At 42.4% G+C, this 20,220-nt stretch overlaps 1 protein-coding gene across 1 annotated transcript in view; it reads right to left on the bottom strand.

Annotated features, from left to right (window-relative positions):
* Positions 1-20,220, bottom strand: part of LOC109920934 (protein CFAP95) — a 39,262-nt gene that overhangs the window by 17,883 nt on the left and 1,159 nt on the right. Inside the window, exons 2-4 of the mRNA XM_048620062.1 lie at positions 18,199-18,313; positions 15,513-15,631; positions 6,673-6,741 (exon numbers count right to left, since the gene is read on the bottom strand). Of these exons, the coding sequence (XP_048476019.1) occupies positions 6,673-6,741; positions 15,513-15,631; positions 18,199-18,313 (303 nt within the window). The remainder of the gene's footprint in view (positions 1-6,672; positions 6,742-15,512; positions 15,632-18,198; positions 18,314-20,220) is intronic.

The following is a 20,220-nucleotide window of genomic DNA, read 5'->3' as shown; positions in this document are numbered from 1 at the left end:
CTATGTACTTGTATTCCTAGGTCCCTCTGTTCCACAATACTCCTCAGGACCTTACCATTTACTGTACAAGTCCTACCTTGATTTGACTTTCCAAAATGCAACACCTCACACTTATCTGTATTGAATTATATTTGCGAATCCTCAGCCAATTTCCCCATCTGATCAAGATCCCTCTATAATTTTTGATAACTTTCCTTGCGTCAACAATGCCTCCTAATTTGGTATCATCCACAAACTCACTAATCGTACCTTAAACATTCACATCCAGATCATTTATGTAAATAACAAATAACAAAGATCCCAGCACCGACCCCTGTGGTAAACCACTAGTCACAGGCCTCCAGTCCGTGAAACAACCTTCAACCATCACCCTCTGCTTTCTACCACCAAGCCAATTTGAATCCAATTAGCTAGTTCTCTCTGGATCCCACATGACCTAACCTTCATGGCTAGCCTATTGTGCAGGCCCTTGTCAAAGGCCTTACTAAATTCCATATAAACAAATTCCAGTGCCCTATCCTCATCCATCCTCTTGGTTACCTCTTCGAAAAACTCTAAAAAATTATCAGACATGAATTCCTGCGTACAAATCCATGCTGACTATCCCTAATCAGACTTTGACTATCCAAATGTTGGTTGATCCTGTCCCTCAGTATTCTCTCCAATAACTTGCCTACCACTGATTTTAGTCTGACTGGCCTGTAGTTCCCTGGCTTGTCTTTGCTACCTTTCTTAAACAATGGAACAACATTAGCCACCTTCCAGTCTTCCGGAACTTCACCAGTGGCTAAAGATGAAGCAAAAATCTCTGCAAGGGCCTCTGCAATTTCTTTCCTAGCCTTCCATAATGTCCAAGGATGAACTTGATCAGGTCCATTGGATTTATCTATCTTAATGCGCTTTAAGCTGCAAACACCTCCTCTCTGGTAATATGTATGCGGTCCAAAACATCTCCACTTGTTTCCCTTATTTCCTTAGCATCCATGATTCTCTCCTCAGTAAACACTGACAAGAAATATTCATTAAAAATCTTCCCCATCTCCTGTGCCTCCACATATAGACAGCCATGCTAATCTTTAAGGGGATCTATTTTCTCCCTAGCCACCCTCTTACTCTTAATATAGCTATAGAACCTCTCAGGATTACCTTTGACCTTATCTGCCAGATCCATCTCATACCCTCTTTTTGCTCTCCTGATTTCCCTCTTAAGTGTAGTCTTACACTTTTTATAGTCATCTAGGAATGCTCTTGAGCCTAATAGCTTAAACCCAATGCATGCCTTCTTCTTTTTCCTGACCTCGTCAGCCAGGGGTCCCTAAACCTGCCAGCTTTTCCCTTCACCTTAACAGGGACACACTGTCCCTGGACACTTGATATCACACTTTTAAAAGCCTTCTATTTGCCAGTCATTCCTTTTCCTTCAAACAGACTCACCCAATCGACCTGCTAGATCCTGCCTAAGGTCCCAAAATTGATCCTGCTTCAGTTCAGCACCTTAATGTTGGACCTGTCCTTACTTTTTCTATAACTATGTTAAAACTAAGAGAGTTATAGTCACTGCACCCAAAGTGCTCTACGACTGACACTTCAGTCACTTACCCGACATCGTTTCCAAGGGGGAGGTCCAGTGTTGCACCCTCCTAGTAGGGCCCTCTACATTTTGATTTAGGAAACTTTCTTGGACACATTTAACAAATTCCACCCTGCCTGGGTAGCTCAGTCAATACTGGGGAAATTAAAATCTCCAACAAATACTACTCTATTATTCCTACAGGTATCTGCAATCTCTCTACACATCTGCTCCTCTAATACCTGCTGGCAATTTGGGGGTCTATAATACAGTACCAAAAGAGTGACCATCCTCTTCTTGTTTCTAAGTTCTAAGCATATGGCCTCATTTGATGACTCCTTAAGAATATCCTCTCTAAACACTGTTGTTATGCCCTCCCTTATCAAAAGGGCAACTGCCCTTCCTCGCTTACTTGTACTTCTGTCACGCCTGTAGCTTCTGCATCCTGGAACATTCAGCTGCCAATCCTGCCTTTCTCTCAGCCATGTTTCTGTTATGGCTATGATATCCCAGTCCCCAGAGCCAATCCATGCTCTGAGCTCATCTGCCTTAGCAGTCAGGCCTTGTGTGTTGAAATAATTGCACTATAAACCAGAAGTCTTTTCCCTTCCTTTACTGTGCCCCCGGATATCCTGAATAGTAAACTTGCTCTCGATGGCTAATGTATTTTCCCCTGACTTCTTGGTGGTTCCTCTTTTATTCAGAGTCCCACCCCCTGCCAAACTAGTTTAAACCCTCCCAGGTAACACTAAAAAATCTCTCTGCAAGGATATTGAACCCCTTCCAATTCAAGTGCAACCCATCCCTCTTGTACAGGTCACCTCTATCCCAGAAGAGATCCCAATGATCCAAGAACTGAAAACTCTGCCCCCTACACCAGCTCCTCACTCACGCATTCATCTGGCCTATCTTTCTATTTCTATCCTCATTGGCGCATCGCTCTGGAAGTAATCCGGAGATCACTACCCTTTTAACTTCTTACCTAACTCCCTACACTCATTTCGCAGGACCCCGTCCCTTTGTCTACTTATGTGCACATCGGTATAACTGACAATGATCTCTGGCTATTCACCCTCCCCCTTCAGAATGTTCTGCAACTGCTCAGAGACATTCTTCACCCTGGCACCCGTGAGGCAATGCACCAATCTAGTGGCTCTTCTGTGGCGTTACAATGGAGTTTCCTATCAGTATCGCTCTGTCTGACTGCACCCTTTCCCTCTGAGCCTCGCAGCTGGTCACAGTGCCAGTGACCTGCATGTTGCTGCTAGCTCCTGAAATGTCATTCCCCCCCAAACAGTATCCAAAGTGGCATAGCTGTTATTGAGCAGAATGGCCACAGGGGAATGCTGCACTATCTGCCTTCCTCCCTTACCTCTTCTGGTGGTCACCCAGCTACCTGCAGCCTGCACCTTAGGAGTGACTATTTCACTCTAGCTCTTATTAATGATGTTCTCTGCATTCTGGATGATCCTGAGTGCATCCAGCTCCAGTTCCAGCTCCAGTTCTGTAACACGGTCCATCAGGAGCTGCAGCCGGGCACACTTCTTGCAAGTGCAGCCACCAGGGACACTGGAAGTCTCCCTGATCTCCCACATCCTGAAAGAGGAGCATGCCACTGCCCTAACTGCTGTCCCTACTGCCTTCAGTCTACACAGAAAGAAAGTAGAGTTAAAGAGCCCTTACCCCGAATATGATTCACTGTTAACTACCTTTGAAGTGGCTTTGCAAGTCATTCAGTTCTTTTTAATCAAGAAGGCTGCTCTTGGCCACATTCTCAAAAGGATAAGAAATTCTGCAGTTACTGCTGGCACCCACTTTCTGTAACTTCAATTATGGGGCTACAAAAGGGAAAACTACAGCGGACAGGAAAAAAACTTCAGTAAACTTTGAAGACACAAGCCAGCAACACTCTGGTGAGTGACTACGTCATGTTGGAGGATCAGGGTACGTCACCAGTTTGAAGGAAAAACCCAGTCAGAAATTCCTCACTCAGATCAATCAGGCACGATAGTGCCTAGGCTAATGCTGAGGACATGGGATCAAATCCCACCAGGGAAGATGATGATATTAAAATTCAGTTCATCAAAATCTTGAATTGAAATCATGTCTCAGCGATGGTGACCATTAAAATACCATCGATTGTCAGACAAACCCAACTTGTTCATTAATGGCCTAGAGGGAAGGAGATCTGCCTTCCTTACCTGGTCTGGCCTACACGTGAATTCAGAACCAAATATTCTTACTGCTCTTGTGTCACGATTTGCCACCCATGTAATTCTAATAAGAATTTAAACCACTCTCAGTGTGCACGGGAGACAAGTGGGATGGCATAGTGGGGTGCAAATGTTCATTTATGGATTCTGCCATCATCTTGGGCTAGGGCTTTGTAAAGTTCTGAGAGCTGCAAGTGATGCAAAATGTTTGAATCAGGAGAGCACCCTGGAAAACAAGTTTGAATGTTCCTGCCTGAACTTGCAGACCAGTTCAAAGAGAGAAAACCCTTGTGATTCCCAAATTCTGCTAACTGGTCCCAAGAAGCTTGTATAGTCTAATAAATGCCGTCAATGGCCTTTGAGGGAACAAGCAATGGTACCTTAACACAATATCCTTTCTGCCTGGATGTCCTGCTTTGTGGAGACATTGATAAACTTATTCACACAATTTGAGCAATAGCCTGTGATATGCCACAGATAGAGCTCTAGAAATCACCACTGGTGAAAAAAAATTGAGCATTGCTGTCACCTGAAGAGCTCCTGGCAGGGGTTCTCTGGCTGCAGAGCTTGCTACATAATCCAGTGTCCATCTCCCTGGGCAGCCTCAGTCATCACTGGCATTGCCGCTCCAACAGTTATAGTTAGTTCATTCCTGCCTTGAGGGTACAATGTTGTACCAGTGTTCATTTCCTATGCTGTTTCTCTGGATGTTCTCCCATTGACACCTCAGTCACTTTCCCTGTCTTATTCCCAACAGTAGGTCAAGTTTTGTTCCTTCTCTAGTCGGTCCATCCACATACTGAATCAGAAAATTTTCTTGTACGCATTTAGCAAATTCCTCTCCATCCAAGCCCTTAACATTATGGCAGTCCCAGGCTTTGTTTGGAAAGTTAAAATCCTCTACGATCACCTACCTATTATTCTTACAGATTACTGAGATCTCCTTACAAATTTGTTTCTCAATTTCCCGCTGATTATTTGAGGGTCTACAGTATAATCCCAACATGGTGATCATCCCTTTCTGACTTCTCAGTTCCACCCAAATAACCTCCCTGGACGCACTCCCCAGAATATCCTCCCTCAGTACAGCTGTAATGTTATCCCTAATCAAAAATGCTATTCCCCCTCCTCTCTTGCCCCACTTCCTATCCTTCCTATAGCATCTATACCCTGGAACCTTAAGCTGCCAGTCCTGTCTATCCCTGAGCCATATCACTGTAATTGTTATGATATCCCAGACCCGTATTCCCAACCCTGCCCTGAGTTCATCTGCCTTAGCCGTTAGGCCTCTTGCATTAAAATAAATGCAGTTTACTTTATCAGTCCTTACTCGCTCTCTGCTTTATTCCTGCTTGCCTTGACTGTTTGACTTGCTCCTTTTCACAACTACACCAATTTGATCTCTTTTCACTAAAGTGCATTTATTTTTATGCAAGAGGCCTAACAGGGGACTGATATACTGGTGCAGTCCGTCCTTCTTATACAGGTCTCTTCTACCCTAGAAGAGATTCCAATGGTGCAAAAATGTGAATCCTGTTCCCCTGCACCAGCTCCTCAGCTATACCTTCATCTGTTCTATCCTCCTATTCCTACTCTCACGAGCTCTAACAATCCAGAATTGGGGATTGGTCAGTGTGGTGGGAGAAGTGGATAGGTGGTAGAGAAGACAGACAGAATGTGTCAGGTCAAGGAGGCAGGGATGAGCGGGAGACTTGGTCATGGGATGAGACGGCGGTGGGAAATTTTGAAACTGGTAAAGGCCATCTTTGCATCTCAACAATCTACAGACCCAGAAAATAGCATAGTCTTACTGCTGTTAAAACATTGGTCCAGGATAAGTTAGCACCTATGTTTCTTGGAGATAGCAAGAACTGCAGATGCTGGAGTCAGAGTCAATACAGTGTGGAGCTGAAGGAACACAGCGCGTCAGGCAGCATCAGAGGAGCAGAGGAGTTGACTTTCTGGGCCTAGACTCTTCCTGATGAAGGGTCTAGGCCCAAAACATTGACTGCCCCACTCCTCTGATGCTGCCTGACCTGCTGTGTTTCTCCAGCTCCACATTGTATTGACTTAGTACCTATGTTTTATATTTTTAAAGTTGAATCAAGAGACAGATCTCAATAAAACATATAATCAAAACAAAAACGATTCTACTCACTACGCTGACTAAAGGTGTAATGGGTACCTTTATACTGAAATATCACATAGCATGCTTTCATGTAACTGTCTTAAAGGCAGAAACCTGCCTGGCCTAGAATGTATGCCATCATACAACACTGACCATCCCCTCCCTTGGCGCTGCCTACTGCTGGCATTTGCAGCCTCAGCTGTTAGCCAGGAAGAACAAGGCTTTGCCACATCCTCACCTCCTGCTCCTGACCTCAACCTCTGTCATCACTTGGATCCCTCTTTCATTCCTTGACGTCCCGAAAGCCACTCCACATTAGCGGCCTCACTTCTAACTTGCCTTTGCTGACACGAAACTCTGTGCACACTGCCATTCTCCCGTTCCCCCCCATCACACAGCATAGTTCAACAAAGTAAACCACTGACCTCAACTGTATAAAGCCAAATGTAGCACATGATCATTCATGAGATTCTTGTGCAGCACTGATTTAATCTTCAAGGTAGGATATTATGACATGTGTTGATGTAATGAATATTCATGGCATATGAGTTTATTAACTGTACAAACCCATCACATATTCTAATAGGCCCATAAATACCACCAATGGTGCAAACTGCAAACTGAAGGATTTTTTTCAATATGGCACAAGGATAACTTAAGAATGATATTGAAATGCATAGATTAACTCAAGTTAAAGTTTACTTTACTTCAACATAGTCCTTCTTAAATTTAATTTTATGTAAAACTCAAAAAAAACTCACAGTTTTGAATAGTCTGGAGGATGCCTTGGTAGAGCTGCATTTGCTTTTGTATCAAGGCCCCCGGCAGTTCTGCAAATTGAAAAGGAAACTCATACTGTTTAGATAGATAATGGTTTATTGAAAAATGGTCGTGATGACAATGTGACGACAATACAAGTAGTAGTCATTATAATTTGTAACATTGTTGTAGATTGTCATTCTAATAAAAATGAAGCATAACATTTAAAAAATGCATTTTGCAACTTTCAGTATGCAAATAATATTAAGTTGCAAAATGCAGATCTCCATAATTTGCAGAATAAAAATGAAACCTTTACTGCTCTCTATAATTTGCTTTAAAATCCATAGATCATATATTGTCAGTGAGTCCGTTAAATTCTCAGTCATTTATATGGCATTTGTGAGTTTTGTAAAATAAGAGATTGGACTGTTTCATAGCCTATCTGTTCCAGGTCTTATTTACAGAATAATCTTTACAGAATAGTCTTTTTGCCTTAATTCAATCACACATTTACTTTTGTATGATTGTAGCAAGATATAGTGGCTATGAGAGGGGGAATGTTAGAGTTTTCTCACAAAGTTCATAGAGAGCTTTTTCCACCTTTTATCAAGTGAATACACGCTCACTTATATAATAATATGTATTGTACACACCATTGCCAGCAACAACAACCCCTGGTTAAATATTTACAGCCCTTTCAGAGTCACTGTATCATGGCACACCTCTTGAGCCTCAAATCACTTGAGAATGCATTGTTTTCTGATAATTAAACGGTGAAAACTGAAACCAAGCTGCCTAGCATCACTGGGGTTGTTCTGTAATCAGTAGACCAGTATTATGAACCAACACTTATATAGAGTAGATACTGAAACTCAATTGTGTGAAAATTCATCAACTTTCATACTCAAAAATCTTCTGCAAGCCCCCATCCCTCCCCATCTTTGAAATCACTTCCAGTCCAACAACCCTCTTCAAAACACTCTTTAAAACTGACCTGTTTGACCAAGCATTTGCTGCATATCTTAATAACTCCATACATGGCTCGGAATACAATAATGCCTGATAATATGAAGAGCATTTGACTGTATTCAGGATGCTATATAAATGCATGTTTTTGTTATACACAGACACTTCTCCACATCAATATTATTATTCAAGTTCTAAAAAGTATCTATAACCATATGTACTTTTGGTGGTCGTGGGGAAGGTGGATGAGATAGAGGGAAGTTGTTCAAATGGGATGATTAGGATGAACTTTTTAACATTTTTTTAAATTCAGAATTCTTCCAGCAATTGCTGCCAAATTATCCACCACATTGATATAAGCATTTCTACAAACTGCTTTATTCTGGCAGAATAATCAAATGACACAATCACACAGCGCTATCGTAACCAGCAATCCAGACCCTAAATCTAGCCAGTGCATCCAAGAAAATGTTGCTCCCTTCTGGGCACAGTACAAATTATAGTGGGAGTAGTCATTCCTACCAGCAGTTTCTGCTATTTTGTATTGGCTTTATGAGTGCAATCTGTCTAAGAGCAGTCAAAACAACAAGGAATTTCAAGTGTAAATTATGACCGGTGTAAAATCAAGTTTTTTGAACTGTTCTCCAGGTTTTAAAAACTAGGACAGGATGATATCTGTATCTACAAACATGTCTGGATTGCAAACCATTTAGAAGATTAGCCTTGGGCGACTGTCTGTGTGGAGTTTGCACATTCTCCCCGTGTCTGCGTGGGTTTCCTCTGGGTGCTCCAGTATCCTCCCACAGTCCAAAGATGTGCAGGTTAGGTGGATTGGCCATGCTAAATTGCCGGTAGTGTTCAGGGATGTGTAGATTAGGTGGGTTATAGGGGGATGGGTCTGGGTGGGATGCTCTGAGGTTCGGTGTGGACTTGTTGGGCCGAAGGGCCTGTTTCCACACTGTAGGGTTTCTATGATTCAATGATGATTCTATGATTTTTCACCGTGAGCTGGTAGTTTTCAATGCACAGACACAAGTTGGCCCATTTTGAAAGCTTTTAAATGTTAAAATAAAAATTGTTTTACCAAGAAATTGCCTTTCAAATTAAGCCAGTAAATGGTTCAATATGTTTTGTTTGAAAGTCATTTTCAGTGATTTTAAATTTGGATACTGACAAGACATTGATTTAAAATGCTCATTTTAGTGATAAACCCATTTATCAAAATACACTAGATTATCAATCTTTAATACATCAAGGAATATTCTTCAAAGCAAAGTTAAAAAGGTAACAATTCTGTACTGTCACTGCAGCCCAATTTCACTGGTTCATGGACAATTTTACCTGCATGATAATGAAAATGAGTTTGAGCTGATATTTAAACTATAACTTCACTTTACAAATTACAATTCAGTGTTTGCCTAGCTCTTCAAGTGCACTCAAAACAGAAATTCTATCTCATGCATGGGAAGGAGTCTGAAGGCATTCACATTTGATCAAGGGATATGGATATGGTGGGCTAGGACAGCATTTATTGCCTATCCCTAATTGCCATTGTGATATGAGATGTGCAATTTATATACATTTTAATATCATTTATTGTTGAGTTCAGAGTTACGAGTGTGAATCAGTGGCATATGGATTTTATGAAAGGATTTAATGAATATCTTGTCAGTATTGTTGTGGCCATAGTGACTTATTTTAATAACATCCTGGGGAGTCATGGGGTTTTGTTTACATTGGGAAAAATTTACAGGTAAACAATGTAAACTATTGGGCATCAAATTCAAGTTTAGATTGTCAGGTTTTGCTTTCTTTTGATTAGGGGAAACACCCATTGCTTTTCTTTAAAAGAAATTCAGAAGGTACAGTTCTGACGGGGTTTTAGCTGATGCTGGATTTGTAAGGCAGTAACTCCTAAGAAAGGGAGAAGTTAAAAATAGATTACCTTTCCAGACCAGAAGGGTTTAGTTAAAACACTGAAGGTGTTATTAGAAGCGGAGAAAACTTATGCTCAGTTATGTAACATATCAAGGAAGAAGCTATCAGTTTCTCCTGACGAGGAATTGAAGCCACAGCTGAATCATATACAATGTGGGATAGAAAAGGACATTCTCTATGATGTTTGAGTACTATAATAGGATGCTATGGGATTGATGGGATTGCATTTTTACTGTGTGTTTCAAAATCTTTAAACACATGTTATACATAAAATGTTTGCTTTTTTCCTATGTTCATTTCTTTTGATTACTAATCTTCTCTTGGTATTGATAAAAACCAAATCTGCATCATTGTGTGCTTATGTTTCAGTGAGAAACGACCACATTAAAGCAAAAATAAAAACAAAATATGATCTATTAAGCCAGATTTCAATCTGGCAACTTCCTTGCCCAGTAATGCCATCAGCATGGATCATCATAGTCGAGAAGGTGGTGGTGAGCTGCCTTCTTCAATCACAGCAGCGGATGTGGTGTAGGTACACTCACTATCAGTAAAGGGACTTCCCAGATTTTGACACAGTGACAGTGAAGGTAAGGTAATATTGTTCCAACTCAAGATGATGTGAGGCTTTCAGGATAACCTGCAGAATGTGTTGCTTCCATGCATCTGCTGCCTTTGTCCTTCTACATAGCAAAAATATAGTTGTTGGTTAATTGATGACATTGAAATGTGTTGCAGCCAAGTCAGAATCAACACTGGCTACATTTGTTACTAAAACAGTCATCAAATAACTTTCAATTTAAGGTTAAAAATGGTTATGAACAATTTCATGTTGCAATTAGTGCGACTGTCAGAGGGGAGATGCCTGGGCCAAGCTCAACATAAGTTGGAGTATAGAAATTAGCCTGCTGAATTAACAGAAGAAGGGAAAGGTTTTCAAGTGGCCCATGCCTGAAGGCAAGGAGCATTTGCATCACCACCAAAGACATCTTTCCCTCCCCACCCTTATCTGCTTTCCGGAGGGACAACTCTCTCCGTGACTCCCTTGTCCGCTCCACACTCCCCTCCAGCTCCACCACACCCGGCACTTTTCCCTGCAACCGCAGGAAGTGCTACACCTGCCCCCATACCTCCTCCCTCACCCCCATCCCAGGCCCCAAGAAGACTTTCCACATCAAGCAGATGTTCACCTGCACATCTGCCAATGTGGTATACTGCATCCGCTGTACCCGGTGTGGCTTCCTCTACATCGGGGAAACCAAGCGGAGACTCGGGGACCGCTTTGCAGAACACCTACGCTCGGTTCGCAATAAACAACTGCACCTCCCAGTCGCGAACCATTTCAACTCCCCCTCCCATTCCTCAGACGACATGTCCATCCTGGGCCTCCTGCAGTGCCACAACGATGCCACCCGAAGGTTGCAGGAACAGCAACTCATATTCCGCTTGGGAACCCTGCAGCCCAATGGTATCAATGTGGATTTCACAAGCTTCAAAATCTCCCCTCCCCCTACCGCATCCCAAAACCAGTCCAGCTCGTCCCTGCCTCCCTAACCTGTTCTTCCTCCCACCTATCCCCTCCTCCCACCTCAAGCCGCACCTCCATCTCCTACCGACCAACCTCATCCCGCCCCCTTGACCTGTCCGTCCTCCCTGGACTGACCTATCCCCTTCCTAACTCCCTACCTACACTCACCTTTACTGGCTCCATCCCCGCCTCTTCGACCTGTTTGTTTCCTTTCCACCTATCCTCTCCTCTATCCCTCTTCTATCCGCCTCCCACTCTCTCCCTATTTATTTCAAAACCCCCTTCCCCTCCCCCTTTTCTGATGAAGGGTCTAGGCCCGAAACGTCAGCCTCTCTGCTCCTGTGATGCTGCTTGGCCTGCTGTGTTCATCCAGCCCTGCACCTTGTTGTCTCGCATTTGCATTGAAATGGTTTCACTTTGCAAATTTAGTTTCTTGGATAAGTGGAAGAAAATTAAGATTTGGAAACTTACCTGCTACAATAATTTCAAACTGATTGAGTACAGTAATTTAGAGTCAGAGTTTCGAGTAATACAGCATGGAAACAGGCCCTTCGGCCCAAACTGGTCCATGCTGCCCACTCAGGTAGCTCCAATTGCCTGTATTTGGTCCATATCCCTCTAAACCCTTCTCATCTATGTACCTATCCAAATGTTTTTTTTAAATGTTGCTACTGTACCTCAAACACATTCTCCTGCAGCCTTGTCCATATATGCACCACTCTCCGCATGAAGAAGTTGCCCGTCATGTCCTTCTTAAATCTATCCCCTTGCACCTTAAACCTATGCCTCTAGTTTTCAAGTCCCCCTCTCTGGGAAAAAGACCATATGCATTCACCCTATCAACACACACACACACACACACACCACCCCGTCCCCCCCTGTCCACCTGGGATGCTGCTTTCAATGAACCATGTACTTGTATTCCTAGGCCCATCTCTTCCACAACACTCCTCAGGCCCTTACCATTTACTGTATAAGTCCTATCTTAGTTTGACTTTCCAAAATGCAACACCTCACACTTATCTGTATTGAATTACATTTGCCAGTCCTCAGCCAATTCCCCATCTGATCAGGGTCCCTCTGAAATTTTTGATAACCTTCTTTGCTATCAACGATACCTCCTGGTTTTGTATCATCCGCAAACTCACTAATCATGCCTTATACATTCATATCCAGATCATTTAAGTAAACAAGAAATAACAAAGGTCCTAGCGCCGACCCCTGTGGCACACCACTAGTCACAGGCCTCCATTCTGAGAAACAATTTTCAACCATCACCTTCTGTTTCCTACCATCAAGCCAATTTTGAATCCAATTAGCTAGCTCTCCTTGGATCCCATGTGATCTAACCTTCACGGCTAGCCTGCCATGCGGGCCCTTGTCAAAGGCCTTACTAAATTCCATATAGACAACATGCACTGCCCTACCCTCATCTATTCTCTTGGTTACCTCTTCGAAAAATTCTAAAAGATTTGTTGACATGACTTCCCGTGCACAAATCCATGCTAACTATCCCTAATCAGATCTTGACTAACCAAATATTAGTTGATCCTGTCCCTCAGTATCATCTCCAATAACTTGCCTACCACTGATGTCAGACTCACTGGCCTGCAGTTTCATGGCTTATCTTTGCTACCTTTCTTAAACAATGGAACAACATTAACCACCTTCCAGTCTTCCAGAACTTCACCAGTTGCTAAAAATGAAACAAAAATCTCTGCAAGGGCTTCTGCAATTTCTTCCCCAGCTTCCTACAACATCCGAGGATGGACTTGATCAGGCCCAAGGGATTTATTCACCTTATTGCGCTTTAAGGCCGTAAACACCTTCTCTCTGCTAATGTGTATGCGGTTCAAAACATCCCCACTTGTTTCACATATTTCCTTCGTATCCATTTCTCATTTAACTTTGTAGATGTGTTCATGGGAAGTCCAACTTTAAGAGAATGTAAACAAAAAGTTCTGATTAGTAGAAAAGCTGCATTTAGCTTCCATTGAACCTTTCTTGTCAGAAAACGCTGGAATATTAAACTCTTAAGGTGAAATACCGTGCACGCTGAAATTCATAGATTTGTAAATGAACTTTTTTAAAAATTAAGAATATGTAATAATATATAAAAGAAATACGCCAACTCTTTTTACTTACTTAATGCTTGCCCCCACTCCCGTAAGCCAGCTCCTCCTTTGAGCCAACTCTTCCCCCATTCCCTCCCTAACACTTTTCCATTCGCCTAGCCTCTCGCTCACTGATTCTCCCACTAGTGGGCTCTTCTGCCCGCTAACTCACTCCCATTTGCTGACTGTCTCCTGCTCCATCCTGGTTCTCTCCTGTTCGCTGATCATCCTGCTCACCAGCTCTCCACTCGCTGGCCTGCTCTCTTACTAGCCATTTTCTTTTCCCGCTCACTTTCCAATCCCTCCTTCTTCTACTGCTAACTAACTTTCCTGCTGGCTGACTCTCTCCTGCTCCTTACTCAACATGTTCTCCCTCCGCAATTCTCAACTGCTTCCAATAGTCTGTCATCTATTGATTCTTTCCCTCCCCAGCTCACTGCTGCTCAAAGCCTGGCTGACCCTCCCATCTGCCAGCCTTTCACAGTCATTCATTCTCTCCCACTCCTTCGCCAATGCTCCCCCACTTGCTGACCTTCCCACTTGCCAGCTTTTCCCACTCACCAACTCCCTCCTGTTCCATTTCCAACTCTCTCCTATTGACTGATGCTGTCACTGGCCAACACTGCTGTTGGCTGACATCTTCTGCTGGTCAATCTTCCTACTTGCTTCCTCTCCCGCTCATTGTGTCACTCGCTGCTTCCTTCTCCTGAACCCCCAAAGTAAGGAAACAAGCAAGGGAATGAGAAAAGCTACGAGTGTGTCTGGGATAGAAATGAAATACTGTGCCAAGTCGTTCCTGGCTTGCTGTTGCCATGTAATCTCGAACATAAAGTACTGATTGGGGGAGGGAGTTCATTTTGCAGCCAGTTTTCAATAAAGACAGTGTAGACCACATTGTTGTCCTCTAAGCTCATAACATGGTGTTAAAGTCAAGCTGAGATTGAGTGTTGAAGTGCTGTATAGAAATGCAGTTACTGACAATGAGACAAAGCAATGTTCAGAGCTGTGAAAGTTGCCACTAAAAGCAGTTGAAGAGCACAATGCAGGTACAGCACAATAAGCTGAATGGCCTCCTTCTGTGCAGTAAGACTTCAGTGATTCTGTGAATATGTGACTACTTTAGCTCATCTCATAGAATCCTGTGCAAATACAAGATAACCTAATTCTAATCAGGATTATATTAGGCATAAGAGATCCTTCAGGGAGAGCACATCCACTGAGAGAGGAGAAGCGTACTCTCAGGAAAGTAACTGAAAAGGTTGAAAATCTGAAGCTCCAGCATATTCATGGCAGAAAAGACCAGACCTTTCATTACATTGATTGACATTCTGGGTCCAAAGGGCAGAACAATCATGGACAAAGGGCAGGATGCAAATACTGCAGGGAACATCAAACAAAGGGAAAGAAGGCATTTCCAATGTGTGGAAGTCAGCATTCACACTGCAAGAAGCTGAATTATCTTTATCACCTGTGTATAAAATAAAGTCACCATTGTTGCCAGGGAACCATAATGCTGCTGTCTCAGAAAGAGATTTAACCTGAAGGTCACCACAACTCAGGCAAGGGGCAAAATTGAGAAGATGGGACTTTCATGGTAACCTCAGAGAAATAAAACCCTACCAACCCCCAGCCCTGCCCCGCCACTGTTGGTGTCAATCTGCATTGCAAATCAGCCATTCAGCCAACTGAGCCTAGCTATGGCTAGAAGTAAGTAGGAAGAAAATGTTATTGGAGAGACATTTCTGAGAAATCACTGTACATCATACGAAAGATTGGTTCAGTCAGGTCAATGGGTGAGATGTAGTTTGTAACAGTCGGAACAATGACTGCTGAAGGAGACCATCAGATCGGTGTAAAGATGGACGGCTACTCCAAAATGGTGCGGACAGGTCACACAATACTACATTGGTCATGATCTGAAACAATGGTGTAGCAGAAGTCTTGACTCTAAGTGCTCACTTAGCCCCATTTTATCTGTGATGCTAAAACAGATAGAATTGATATTGAAATCCATAACCACATCGCCACCTACTGACATAACTACTATGAAAGATATTGTTATATAATTCTACGTGTAACAACTTGCAGTGAAACACGCCAAGTCACTTCAGAAGAATGATTATCAAACAAACGTTGACACCCAGCCATGTCAAAACATTAGCACAGGTATTGTAAAGAAAATAAATTGCCTCATCGTGTTTATAATTTATCAACACAGATGACTACACTTGAAAATTTCATGAAAACCTTTTAGATTAAATTAGTCAACTGTAGCATTCTCTCAACATCTTACCTCTTACGAAGTTCTTTTGCAGCTGTTTTCTGATCCATTAATGGCATTTTTTCCCTCAGTCGATAATCCTCCTTTAAACTAATTTGAGACATGAATGCTTCGGATGTGGTGCTCCAGTCCTGCAACAAAACACAGTCAGACTTTAATTTCATATGCTTCTTCCAACACTGAAGAAACTAGGGGTCCCACAAAATCGCCACTAAATCCCAAGATCGGTGTTAATACTGACCAGCAGAAAGGAACACAGGAGCAGCAGGATGTCCTCCAGTCCTGTAAACCTGTCATTCTGTTAAAACGTGGCTGATGTGTATCTTAACTCCTTCTATCCACCTTGGTACTGCAACCATAAATATCTTTAACCAGCAAAAATCTTGTCAACCACAATTTTTTTAAAATCGGCCCAAAGCCTCAAAAGCTTTTTGGGGTGAGACAGTTCCAGGCTTCCATGAGTCCTTGAGCAAAGAAGTGCTTTCCTATTTGGTACCGAAAGTTCTTCCCAGTTAAACCCAACAAAGAGTGGGAAATTGAAAAAATGTTAACGGGATTACTCTGAATTGATGCTCACAGCAAAAGCAGCTTAATCTTGAGAAATTACGAATATGTATGACTACACACAACGGCGTACATTTATCTGCATTTTCAATGTAGCGGAATCTCCAAAGTAATTTCACAGGAGTGGTTATTGAATAAAATCTGACAATGAGCCAAATAAGGTGATTATAGGGCAGTTAACCAAAAGCTTGGTCAAAGAGGTAGGTTTAAGAAGCGCCTTTTATTGGAGGAGGGAAAGAGAAGGTCTGGAAAGGTTTAGGGAATTTCAGAATTTAGGGCTGCAGTAGCTGAATGCATAGATACCAATGGAGCAGTGAGTGGAACCAGAAATGTCTGAGTGGCCAGAATTAGAGGATTGGAGGGATCTTGGAATGGAATAGTGCTGAATGAAATTATAGAAATGGGGGAGGGCAAGATGTCAGGGCTCAGGGTGGAAGCAGTATTAATCATGGGGTCAGCAATTATGCAGTTCATTGGAGGGGTCAGTTTCCTTATTACTCCAGGAGAAGGAGTAGGTTTTCAGTCCTCTATGTTTTCCCAGTAAATATTCAGCTTCAGTGTGTCAAAAGCCTCTGAAGACTCCCATTGTAGCTCAGAGTTCAGAGGGTTCTAGATGAGTGTTCTTTCTAAGCTGTGTGGCTGCCGCCACTCTAAGGTTTTGCACATGCTGGTCGGTGCGCTGGCACATTGACTTCTGGTTTTGGAAGTCGCTGTCAAGCACGGTGGTTGGGACACACTGAGTAAAAATACTTTAGAAGGAGCATTGTTCCAGTTGTCAGGCAATTGGCCCAAGGAAATTTTAATTTCCCAGACAATTTCTGCAGAGTTAGCTATGTTGGGATTTCTGCATGGTTCTGATGTTCACCTCCTCTTCACTGGAATTTCTCGGTCATTGTCATAGAGACTTTGTGGAGAACCAGATCACCCCAGTGGATGGTGCTTATGGCTCTCCTTAACATTTCTTTCAGACATATATCTAGGGATGACCTTTGTTTAACATCTTCTGCAAAAGTTAATACCACCAACAGTGCAGTATTCCTCAAAACTGCACTGGGAATGCCAGCTGGTTTATATGCTCAAGTTTTTAAGACTGGGAATTGAATACTCAATATTCTAGGTGCAAGTTTACTTCTATGAAGGCGAATAAGTCTTGAATGAATTATAATCTCATCCTAAGACCCCAGGGTGAGAAATTCTGCCCACTGAGCCATGGAGGGAAAATTCGAGGTCAGATTATCTCCAAGGTCACAGTTTACTCTCTAATATTTCACATGCTGCATCAATTCGAATTTCATTGCATCTTTCAAGGTTCTTCCTAAAAATAGGGAAACCTTGTTTAATCAGGTTGAATGGACCAGTTTGTACCAAAGGCATCCTGCTACCTGTCATCAATCAGCTTGGACGCCTATGCAATCCATCAGTACAACAAGCTTTGCCAAAATCTATTTTGAGACCTTTCAGTATAGGAGTTGGGACATGACATTGAGGTTATACAGGACGTTGGTGAGGCCTCTTCTGTAGTACTGTGTGCAGTTCTGGTCACCCTGTTATAGGAAGAATATTATTAAACTGGAGAGGATTCAGAAAAGATTTACCAGGATGTTGCTGGGAATGGAGGGTTTGAGTTATAAAAATAGACTGGAAAGACTGAGACTGTTTTCACTGGAGCATAGGGGTTAAGAAGTGACCTTATTGAGATATATAAAATCATGAGGAGCATAGATAAGGTGAATGACAGGGTCTTTACTCTAGGATGGGGCAAGTTCAAATTAGGGGGCATATTATTAAGGTGAGAGAAGAAAGATATAAAAACGACATGAGGGCCAACTTTTATTTTTTTACACAGAGAGTGATTCACGTGTGGAATGAACTGCCAGAGAACGTTTAAAAGACATTTGGATATGTTCATAAGCAGTAAGGGTTTGGATGGATATGGGCCAAGTGCAGGCAGATGGGACTAGCTTAGTTTGGGAACTTGGTTGGCTTAGGCTGATTGGACCGAAGGGTCTGTTTCTGTACTGTATGGCTCTGAGTCAAATGGTGGCTCCTGGCTTGTCAGCCTAAAAATAAAACTGAACAAAAATTACAAAGTAGAAACAAAGGATTCATTTAATAATCCAAATTAGTTGCTTACTCCTGGAGGAAAACTTGTAAACCGTTTGTACGTTGAGCGGTGTAAGTTTTTCCAGTATCCCTCTGGGATAGCATCCATATCATAATCTTTAGGTTCTGCCTCTCTGTGCTGATACCTGCAAAGGTAAAGACATTAAAACTCTTGTTAGGCCACAGTTGGAGTATTGAATCCATTTTTAAAATTATTCATTCAAGAGATGTGGGCATTGTTGGCTTTATTGCTCATCCCTATTTGCCCTGGAGAAGATGGTGGTGTGTTGTCTACATAAACCAGTGCAGTCCATGTGGTACATTCACAATACTGCCAGGAAGGGAGTCCCAGCATTTTCACCTAGCAAGCAGTGAAGAAACAGCAATATACTTCCAACTCAGAATGGGGTAAGAAGCAAAGAGGGTGGTGTTCCCATATATCTGTTGGCCCAATTCCTTCTAGATGGTAGAGTTCACGGGTTTAGAAGGTGTTCTCAACGTAAGCTTGGGCTCCAAACTCAGACATTTACAGCACTAAAGGAGGCCATTCAGCCCTTTATGTCTATTCCAGTCAACAAAGATCTGACTATATTGATCCCAGGTTCCAGCTTTTGGCCCATAGCCCTGAGACTCTAGCAACACAAGTGAACATCTAAACACAGCTTAAATGTTATGAGCGTTTCTGACTCCCACACTCTGGGCATGAATAAAATGTCTCCTCAACTCTACCTCTTACCTTAACTGTATGTCCCCATTTAGTGACTCCTCTAACCATGGAAAAAGTGCCTTCCTATGCATTCTGTCAATGTTGCTCTGTCTTATACATTTCTATCAGGTCTCCAAGGAAGACCATCCCAGCCTATCCTCATTTGGAAACAATGTCACAGCCTTGGTGACAGTGCAAAGGAAATTTTCTCCAATGGTACCTGGGATATGAGGGATTTCAATTATGTGGAGAGGCTGGAGTGTTCTCCTTAAGGCAGAGAAAACTAAGAGGAGATTTAATAGAGATGGGCAAAATCCTGAAGGACTTTGGTAGACCAAGTAAGGAGAATTTTTTTGGTGACTGGAGGGTCAGTAATGAGAAGACTCAGATTTAAGGTGATTGACAAGAAAGTCAGTAATTTCTTGTAATCTTGAACATGTTGCCCAGAAGTTGTTGGAATCAGATTAAATAGTATCTTTCAAATGGAAATTGTCGGGTATTCTATGGGGAAAATACTGTTGTTGAGAAAATAGGAGTAATCTGATCTGTTTTACAGTTAACACTGGCAGAATGGGCCAAACAACCTCTTTCATTGTCCCCATGCTTCCCCATGATTCATGATGTATATTTAAAATACAGTTTAATTTGTATGATACCTAATCATAGTGATTAGATTTACACCATGTGAAAAGCATGCACATAAGCAGCGGACAGGGGCAACAGTAAATGGAGTAAGCAGAAGCTGAAATGCAGCGCTAGACAACAAACACTGACTGATCCAAAGGACCACTGGGACAGCACTAGAGAAATGGTTAACCTGGGTCAGAAAGATGGCAGCCACACTGAAGAACTCTTCATGTCATTTTCTCAGTGTTCAAGGATTGTTTATTCATCGCTTCAACCAAGACAACACCGAGGGACAAGACAAGAAAGCAAGTCCCAAGAACTACATTTGCTGGTACGGGGATTGTAGCTGCACTGTTAGTGTTGTAGAGAAGAAATGCACAGAGAACCTCAAGGAGTCAGACCTGTCCTGTTTCTCACAGGTAGTAGGGGACCACCACAAAGTCAAAAAGTTGGGGGTATGAGTTTCACTCCAGAGTCGTGAGGACACAAGACCAAAAGACATAAGGCAAAGGAGCAGAAGTGGACCATTTGGCCCATAGAGTCTGCACTGTCATTCAATGACATCAGGTTGATCTGATAATCTTCAACTTCATTTTCCTGCCTTTTCCCCATAACCCTCGATTCCTTTACTGATTAAAAACATCTCTCTCAGCCTTAAATAATATATTTAATGACTCAGCCATGACAGCCCTTTGTAATAAAGAATTCCACAAATTCACT

The sequence above is a fragment of the Rhincodon typus genome, chromosome 3 (assembly GCF_021869965.1).
Source record: "Rhincodon typus isolate 14 chromosome 3, sRhiTyp1.1, whole genome shotgun sequence".
NCBI lineage: Eukaryota > Metazoa > Chordata > Chondrichthyes > Orectolobiformes > Rhincodontidae > Rhincodon > Rhincodon typus.
This window is presented reverse-complemented; position numbering and strand designations above follow the sequence as displayed.